Source organism: Cryptomeria japonica, chromosome 4, assembly GCF_030272615.1.
Source record: "Cryptomeria japonica chromosome 4, Sugi_1.0, whole genome shotgun sequence".
NCBI classification, from domain to species: Eukaryota; Viridiplantae; Streptophyta; class Pinopsida; order Cupressales; family Cupressaceae; genus Cryptomeria; species Cryptomeria japonica.
Genome location: NC_081408.1, coordinates 164531803 through 164541902, shown reverse-complemented (window position 1 = coordinate 164541902; position 10100 = coordinate 164531803). Strand labels below are relative to the sequence as shown.

General features: G+C 31.6%; 1 protein-coding gene across 1 annotated transcript; it reads left to right on the top strand.

Moving 5' to 3' along the window:
- The first annotated feature begins 337 nt into the window (after positions 1–337).
- Positions 338–3088, top strand: LOC131048971 (GDSL esterase/lipase At2g36325). Its single transcript, XM_057982952.2, has 5 exons — positions 338–760; positions 846–1031; positions 1805–2070; positions 2179–2473; positions 2712–3088. Exons 1-5 carry the CDS (start codon positions 691–693, stop codon positions 3026–3028), a joined length of 1134 nt encoding a protein of 377 aa, XP_057838935.2. The 5' UTR covers positions 338–690; the 3' UTR covers positions 3029–3088.
- The last annotated feature ends 7012 nt before the right edge of the window (positions 3089–10100 follow it).

Sequence of the window (10100 nt, the reverse complement as noted above, 5' to 3'; positions counted from 1 at the left end):
CAGTGAGATGCAACTTGCCATTGCACTGCGGGGTTAACCCCAACTCAAAAGTATTACTTATTAATACATAATTACATCAAAATATTTCATAAGAACAAATCCAAAACTAAATGAAAAATAAAATCATATACTAATTTTACCATTACGTATTAAATAAATAATAGAATTTTATTTATTTCATAAATTTATGACCAATAAAAACTTACAACCAATTATCAACTAATAGTTATATTTTATTCCAATTTTATTTTAGTGGACAAAAGCTAAAGGAGAACCTTCTTTGATAACTTTGTGGTGCGACTGATTCACAATCTATCACAACGCTACTAAACCACCCGACCTCATAATGACAGGCATTGAAGTTGACTAAAACTTCTTCTTTACTAATGGAGCACAACATTTCCTTTTTCTTTTTTAATTGAAGTTTATCTTTCTCTGTGGGCTCTGACTCTGTAGAATGTAGCTTTTCTATTTGATGGTATTAATATAAGTTTAGAAATCCTTATCCACTTCTTGTTGTTGCATTTAATTCACATTTAATTCATCTCAATCTCCAACACTTTTATTTTAAGCATATTTCTAGCATGCCTTTGAAAAGTTCTCACAGATTTATTTTGGCTATACAAGTCAAATAGTTTTTTGCCATATAAACCAAACAATCAAATCTGCTGACCATAGATCTACAAGGTCATGAAAATGGTTGCCAAAATGCCGTCAGCTCTGTTGGTGTTTCTGCCATTTTTCCTGCTCTCTGTAATTGGTAATGATTAATAACCACTTTTCTTATTGACAAATTTTAATGTAATTTAGTGTGATTACTGATTGAAGAAGTTTTGTTTGTGCAGGTATATGTAGTGGAGATCAAACAACAGCTTTTTTTGCTTTTGGAGATTCATATGCAGACACTGGAAATTACCATCCTCCTATGAATAATAGCATAGTTTCAGCATGGAAGTATCCATATGGTATCACTTGGCCTGGGCACCCATCTGGCAGGGTATCATCTGGCAGAATTCTTACAGATTATTTAGGTGAGTATTCTGAACTCCAATATCTAAGGATCTCAAATGTCTATAAACAGGAACTGAACTGATGTGGCATAATTGTAGCCCAAAATATTTGGATAGGCTGATCCATTCTATGATTGATAACTTCAAATGATATGTATTGTGATTGTGAGGCAAGATAAGTAAAACCCAATTAACCTGAAACTTTTCCATTTCTATGTACTAGGGTTTCCAAGTGCTTTACAGGATTTCTGCTTTGTAATTAAATAATGATGATGGGTCATGGTATTGATCTCTGATTTTCTTAACTAGAATAATGATTAAGGGTCGTGTCTGTAATTATTTATAATTATGTTTTAGACGGTGAACCTAGAAATTCAACTAAATTTTATTGAAACATAAAAATCCTATTTAAAAACCCTCACTTTTCAAACTAATCCTATGCAACAGAAAACAGTAACCCTCTCTTAAGGATGGCATTACAGGGTCCTTTCAAAACCCTTTTTCAATCCATCCAAATAACTCCTCATAATTCATGCCCCCTTCCAGATGAAATTATATTAATATGCCTCAGAACGATTTTCAAAGCAAAAGTGTAATTGATGATTGTGGCAAACTTCTCTCCATTAGTGTTGCTTTTGTGTAATCTATAAGCTATATGGACGCCTACAGTCCAGTTTCCCTGTTCTATTAACTTTAGAATACTTCTTTTTCTTTGTGATTATTATGTTGTAATGGGTATATAATGAATTGGTGAATGTATTGACCAGATTTTGTGTGTTTTCTTTTTTATGCAGCCCAAATCTTAGGTCTTCCATCTCCAGTAACTTACAGGGTCCTGAACAGTTCAACCCAGCATATAGTAGCATTGCAAGGCATAAACTTTGCAATATCATACAGTGGGGTATTTGACTCATTTGGAGTTCCAAAGCTTAGTGTCCAAGTTGGAAATTTGAAGGATACCATTATATCTCAGAAATATGATTCTCACCATCTAAAACACTCAATAGTACTTCTTACTCTTAATGGAAATGATTATGCTGCTGCCAATGTTAGCGCAGTGGTAAGAATAAACATCACCAAACTTGTCATGTTTTACATGGATGATTCAAATTCAAATGTAATTTTGTAAAATATGTAACTGAGGGTTATGAGTTGTGGATGTGTACAGGGAACAGAGAAGTTTGTCAAGAGTGTTATAACAGAGATGAAACTGCAGCTCACAGAGCTTTATAATCTTGGGCTAAGGAATTTTCTGGTATCAAATAACATGCCCTTTGACTGTCAACCTGGTTATCTACAGTCTGGAGCAGTATGCTTCAACACAACAATGGAGTTAGTGTCCACCCACAACAACTATCTATCAAAAGCCATTTCAGAGCTGAGTAAACTTGAAGATGCCAACTTCCTCATCCTTGATTTCTTTGCAGCCTTCTCTCATATTACCTTGAACCCATTTGCATATGGTAAATATACTGAATATACTATAGCTTAGAATCTTAAGATTGTCTGTTTCAGGTTTTCCTTTTGAAGAGTATATCTAAAGATCAAAGTGTTTTGAATCCTCTTTATTTCGTAGATGTTTTCAATCCAGTTTGTAGACCTCTTTTACTGATGTTTAAGAGTCAAACTTCTTGGATTACATAAACATAGAGACCAAACATGAGTGTACTGATTGACTTATTTTTGTGTTGTGGTGAGTAGGAATCCATGAGATGAGTAGATCGTGCTGTTCTAGAGATGTAAACATGAGTAGCTCAGCTATTGGGTGTGCTGATTATGATGAACAAGGAAGAGCTCTTTTTCATCTGTGCAAGTCTCGAGAGGAATTTTTCTTTTTTGATTGGTACCATCCTACTCAGAAGGGATGGCAAGTGATGATAAATCTTCACTACTCCCATAGTGGGTTTGTTCAAGATGGCTCTTCTTCTCCTTTTCAATCATTAGCAGAATGGCTTTCTGAGAGGGTGGGCTTGGATTCTTATCCTCCCAAATTTTCACAAAAAAGCATAGAAAAGTGAACAATAAATATTAAAGCTGTGATCACAAATTCCGCATTATAATCCATTTTTGTTTGCTTAGAGATTGAGTTTGGATTGATTTTTTAAGGCGATTTTGTGACAATAGATTTAAGAATATCTTTAAAATAATAATAATATCATATAAATATTACATAAAACATTGCTATGCTAATTTTAAAGTATTTTTGTGATACAAATTTAAAATACAAGAACTGTTTTATCTTTTGTAATAGTTTATTATTGACTTTAAATTGTGGTTAAAAATATTGGAGTGGTCATAGTGTTAATCTAATTTCTAAATTTACTTAGGTGGGTCATTCTATGAGTTCTAGATAGCTTCTTCTATGAGTATACCACTATCTATATTTGGGTAGTTGGAACTACTTTTCTTGTTGGTTGGTTTTGTATCTCCTTTTTCTTATAGATAGATAGATAATGGGTCATTCTTGGATTTAAAGAGAGAGAAGAGAGATTGACTTTTGATCAGTGGTTTGTGTCAACAATCAAAAGATGGCACATGTCCTTGTAAAAACTATGCTTGGGCAGCATGTCATTTGCTTAAAGATCCAATAATTCACCTTTGAGACCTCTTCAACGCACCTATTGCACACTAAAGTGTCATTATAGTTTTTTGTGAAGATTAACATTTCTCTCTTCCTTATTAAGCCATCAATATCTGCTTCCTGTTCCCGCTAATTGGGTAGATATATTTCACACTATAAAAGATGAGTAAGTATTACTAGAATAATTTTTTTTCCTACACACTAAAATTAGTTAAATGTTATCAATTAGATTTTAAGACAAACGAAAAGAAAGGAAGCAACTAAGAAAATCGACTAGAAATCAAACATGATCAACCATCTAATGCAATACATGGTCTCCTTCTTATCGAAACTTTTCAAAATGACACTATTCATAGAAGATAACAATTTCATTATACAATTAAAATGCCAACTACACTTTCCACACTTTAACAAACATGGGTCTAAGAATCTACTCCAAATTATACAAATCCAAAGGTAATGCATGCTTTCCCCCCTCTTAAACTTTACAAGGTCGATGTAAATTCAAAATGACTACAAGTAAACACAAGGCTAGGCTCATAATAATAATAGTAACAAAAATTTGAGCAAAATAAATACACTAATATCATGAGCCCACAATGAGAGACCAACAATTGTGCTCGATTTTGGTTAATTGGTGTGGTGATTGATACTATTAATCTATATAAACAATAAATCTCATTTCAAATTGATTCACTGAATCCTATCAATCTATTTCAACCTAAAAGGAAATCACACTTAGCAAAGAAGGTTGAGACCACAATAGTGAGTCACAATTGTGGGACATCACATTTTTCAACTCCAAATGGAGGTGAAAAATAAAAAATAGCTTCATTTGAAGGTGTTTCTTTACGCAAAGGTACATCAAAAGATACCTTCATTCAAAGGTTTAACATGAAAAAAACCTTTGAACAAAGGTAATTTTCAAAAAAGGAATAAAAAGGGACCTTTGAACGAAGATCCTCCTTTTTTTTTTTTCATTTTTGAAAATTACCTTCATTCGAATGTTTTTTTTTTAAATTGCGGGAACATCATACCTTCAAAAATGAAGGTGCTTGAATATGCTTCAAACAAAGGTACCTTCTTTTGAAGGACCTTCAAATGAAAGCCCTAAAAGTGACATTTCCACCTTAGGCCTCAGATTTTCCTTAAAATTTTATGCTTCCAACTTGACTTGGACCACCAAATGGGATGGATATGAAAAGATAATTTGTAGGATCCTAGCACTTGAGGTAAGCTTTCCAACAAGTTAATACTGAATATATTTAATTTGATTGTTATATTAATTTTCTATTTTCTAGTGAACATAGGTTTTTCAACAATTTATGAAAGTCTTTATTTCACACACATGAAAAAATATTAAAATAGATTTTAAAAATTTGAAAAATAATTGCCCTCTAGGTATTGATGTTCTTATTTCAAAAATAATTTAAATAAATACAAAAAAAATTATGCAATACCAAATGAACCTATGTTTGAATTATACCTAATCTCACTTCAAAAAGTTATAAAAACTAAATTATTCAATAAAAAAAAAAGAAAAAAATATGTGCCTTATATATTTATATTATGAATCTATTTTTAAAAATTTAATAATTTAATCCTTCCTACAAATAAAGTTAGGATATATAATAGAAATGCCACTTTTTAAAATATTGTTAACTATAAAAAATAACATGAGAATGATCTAATGATGGTAGATACTTAGCACTAGACATTGAAGATGATCCAATCTAGTCAAATAACATTCATCCGTTTAAGAAGAACAAAACCAAGAATGCATGCAAGATGTCCTCCTATTCTTGAAAAGAATATTAGGGAAGAAAGATAGCTATGTGATGTCTATGAACTTTGCTCAGGCATCCCCATATCGAGGATGAAATTTGCCACAATTAAGTTAATTGTTCCAAACCACACCAAAGACAATGACAATCCAAAATCTTACAGAAATAAATGTACAACATAATCCAAAAACAAAGATGTACCGAAAGTATCCATACCAATGTGAAACTGTGACAAATGATCATGCAGAGAAACAATAAGAGGGTATAAAGATTCCCTCTCAACATATGGAGATGAAGAAGCCAACAACAAAAATAATGTGAACATTTTCAATAGTCTCCTCCAAATCTATAATGTTTGACTCAACAAATAACCCTACAAAATCTAGCAAAGATTCAACCCACAAAGTTGAAACCAAAAGACTAGTAATGTTTGCCAAACTAAATTAATTACTAACGATGTGGGATGTGAAGGAGATGGAAACTCGCGACAAGTTTGTGAAATAGTCATTAGTTTTGTCAAGTAGGACAATAGAGTTGCTAAAATAGATCAAATTGTGAACTTAAATAGCTTCAATTTAAAATCATGGTACCATAATTTTTTTGGTCAACAAAGTACGTGGCCACATTGTCTTTCCTTGATACTAATGATTTGATAGTTGAAATTGTAGTTGGAGTGAGAGAGAGTGGCTATAAGATTGCATAACTAGTGAACTATTGTAGTAATTGTGAGTCGTTAATCATAGATGTCTTAAATTCTTTCTAGTCATTTTTTGCACTAAAATAACAAAATAATATTAGAGAATGGCACACTTTTTTCAATAAGTGTGATAAATTTGTACAAACATATAATTATGTATATTAAGTGTGAGTATTTTTCTTTTAAAAATCAATAATTTAAAAGTCAGCAATGCAAATCCATAGCAAAAGATTTTATTGAACGAATAATTAATTTACCTTGCCACTTAATAATAAGGACTATTATGATGGCCATACTAGTGTTCAATTTTATTTAAGCAACAACAAAACATTATTAGACTTGAAATTTGAGCCTCAAATGAATGCTTGAGTAAGATTTCCATTATTGATATAGTTAAAATTTTGTCACAAGAATTTAAAGCATTGAAAATGTAATAGAACTTAAGTTATGGTTTCATTGATTTATATAGTAACTATTTCTAACATGAACTAATAGAAAAATAGATAGATATTTTCTTAAATGATTAAATATGATAATTATTTGTAGAACATAAGATTATCATTATGCAATATTTGATTAAATAATTAAAAATTTGAATGCAATAGATACATGAGTATTTTGACCTTGACAAGACTCAATGTTTGTCCAATTCAGGACACTACGTGCATGCCATTCTATCTTTGAATAATTGTAGTAATAAAGCTAATTGAAAGTATTCTTATCATGCAAAACATACAAATAATTAGATTCAAAAGCACTTTCAACCAGCTAATTCAAATACATTTATAAATTATGAATGACTACTTTTTTGGTTTATTTCATAACCTAATGTATTCTAAAATATCTTATCATAACAAAAGACACATCACATCTAGTTTGTCATTGATTATTTTGTGTATTCAATGGAGATAAAGTTTGCGAAATAGTAATTAGTTTTGTCAAGTAGGACAATAGAGTTGATAAAGTACACCCATTTGCGAACTTAAATAGTTCTAAATTAAAGTCACGGTAGCATGATTTTTGGATCAACAATGTACTTGGCCATATTGTATTTCGTTCATACTATTGATATGATAGTTGAAATCCTAGTTTGAGTGAGGGTTAGTCACTATTAGATTGAATAACAAGTGAATTATTGAAGTAATTGTGAGTCATTAGTCATAGATGTCTTAAATGCTTGCTAGTCATTTTTTCCTTGAAGTAATACGATAATATTAAAAAATAGCACACTTTTTCAATAAGTGTGAATCTATTTTCGCAAACATATAATTATCTACATTTAGTATGAGTTCTTTTTCAAAAAAATCTATAATTTAAAAGTTGACAATGCAAATTTATAAAAGATTATTCCATTGAAGGGGTAACAAATTCTCATATTAATTTACCTACCACTTCACAATAAGGACTATTAAGATGTCTATAATAGTGTTCTATTTCATTCCGTAATACTAAATCATTAATAGAGTTGAAATTTGAGCATTGAATGAATATTTAAATAAGACTTACATTATTGATATAGTTAAAAGTTTATCACAATAATTTAATAGATTGAAAATATAATAAAACTTAAATTATTATTTTATTTATTTTTACATGACTATTTCTAACCTGAATCAATAGAAAAATAAATAAATATTATTTTTAATTATTAAACAATTTTTTTTTTTTTTTTTTTTTTTAATAAATTAAAATCAATATTTAATTAAGTCACATATCACATCTAAGAGTCAAGTAAGACTAAGCTCAAACAAAACCGTCAAACCAATAAAAACAGCATCACCCAACTTTCCCCATACATAGAAGATTATTTTCATCATGATTCGTTAAATAAGTTAAAAGGTTTGTTGAAATAATGCACTGAGATACGTGCATGCCATTCCATCTTTGAAAATTATGTTTTACTAGTCTACAGACAGTTTGATCTCTGTGCTAAAAAGCTCCTTTGATGACCTTGTTATGGGACTCACTAATATCTATCACAAGACTATTAAAACCAGACGGCTTACCAATGATAGGGACTGATGTTGACTAAAGTTAATCCTCTAGCACAAAATTTCCTTTTTCAATATTTTAGTAGATTATGTCCATAATATATAGATTGAGTTGGTCTGGAGAATTTGTGCTCTTGAAATAGAGGTCATAAGTTCAAATCTCACAAGGAAGTAAGGTATGTATGTTTCGTTTGTAGTGCAGTTAGGTACCTCTCATGAAGAGTACAAGATAGTCTCATATTGATCTAACCTATCTGTAGACCCATATACAGCTTGCTGGCATAGTAGACTTAAGATCTTATCCTATCCTACATGATTCTCCTCTAAAAAGTTTTTGAAAAATATTCAGACATAACAAGTTTTGTCATATATGCCAAACAAGCAAATCTACTGACCATAGATTTAGATTTAGAAGGTCCTGAAATATGATTGCCAAAATGTCTTCAGCCCTGTTGGTGTTCCTGCCAGTTTTCCTGTTCTTTGTTATTGGTAATGATTAATAACCACTTTTCTATACATATCAAAGAACAGCCTTTTTTGTTTTTGGAGACTCATATTCAGACACTGGAAATTACCATCCTCTTATGAAAAATAGGATAGTTTCAGCATGGAAGTAACTTGGCCTGGGCACCCATCTGGCACAATTCTTACAGATTATTTAGGTAAGCATTCTGAAATCAAATATCTCAAGATCCCAAATGTGCATAGAAAAAATTATTGTGGCATAGATTTAGCCCAAAATATTTGGATAGGCTGATCATTCTATGCTTCATAACTTCAAATGATATGTAAAGTGATTGTGAGCAACATAACAAAAACTCTATTAACGTGAAACTTTCCCATTGCTATGTACTAGGGTTTCCAAGTGTTTTAGGGCGTCAGCTAATATAGGTACGTGTTCAACTTCTGCTCTCTAATTATATGATGATTATGGGTCATGGTATTGACCTCTGATTTTCTTAAACTATAATAATGATTAAAGGTCATGTCTGTAATTATTTATAATTATGTTTTAGATAGTGATCCCAGAAATTCCCCCCAAATTTTATTGAAACCAAGGTTGCATGGGTACTCGTACCCAGCCCCTGGGTACTCGTACCAGAGACTCGGACGCGTATCCTGCATCGGAAACTTGGTTGGAAACGTCTTCATAGAGAGGAGACTTCCCGCTAATGTATCCGCCCGTCTCCCACCGTCTCCAAGCCAAACATAAAAAAAGGAAACCTTAAAATGTTTTAAAAAAAAAAACAGGCAACAAAGTAATCAAAATGTAGTACAAACGGAAGAAAAACAATGCTCAAAACAAATGCAGGTCACAAGGATTATTTAAAAGAAATTGGCGTCTCCAAGTACCCACGTCTCCTATTTTGAAAAAATAGCTGTACCAGTACCAGCACCAGTCTCCAAAGTCTCCAAGTACCCCCGTACCCATGCAACCTTGATTGAAACATAAGAACCTTATTTAAAAACCCTCACTGTAAAAACCCTCACTGAAGTTGCCAACGAACACTTTTCAAAATAATCTTATGCAACATAAAGCAGTGACCCTTTCTTAAGGATGACATTACAGGCTCCTTCAAGGTCCTATCAAAACCCTTTTTAAATCCATTCAAAATTTTTACCTAATCAAGAACATTGCAAGTTAATACAAACTCATAATTCATGCAACCTTCCAGATGACATATGCTAGCATGCCCAAGAACAATTTTCAAATTAAAAGTCTGATTGAGGTTTATGGCAAAGTTCTCTCCGTTAGTGCTTCTCTTGTGTACTCTAAGCTATATGGTTGCGTACAGTCCAGTTGCCCTGCTCTATTTACATAATACTTCTTTTTCTTTATGATTATTATATTGCGATGGTTATAATGAACAGGTGAATGTATTGACCAGACATTGTGTATTTTTTATTTTTGCTTTATGCAGCCGAAATATTAGGTTTTCCATCTCCAGTGACTTACAGCGTCCTGAACAATTCAGCCCAGCATATAGTAGCATGGAAAGGCATAAACTTTGAAATAGCATACAGTGGGGTATTTGA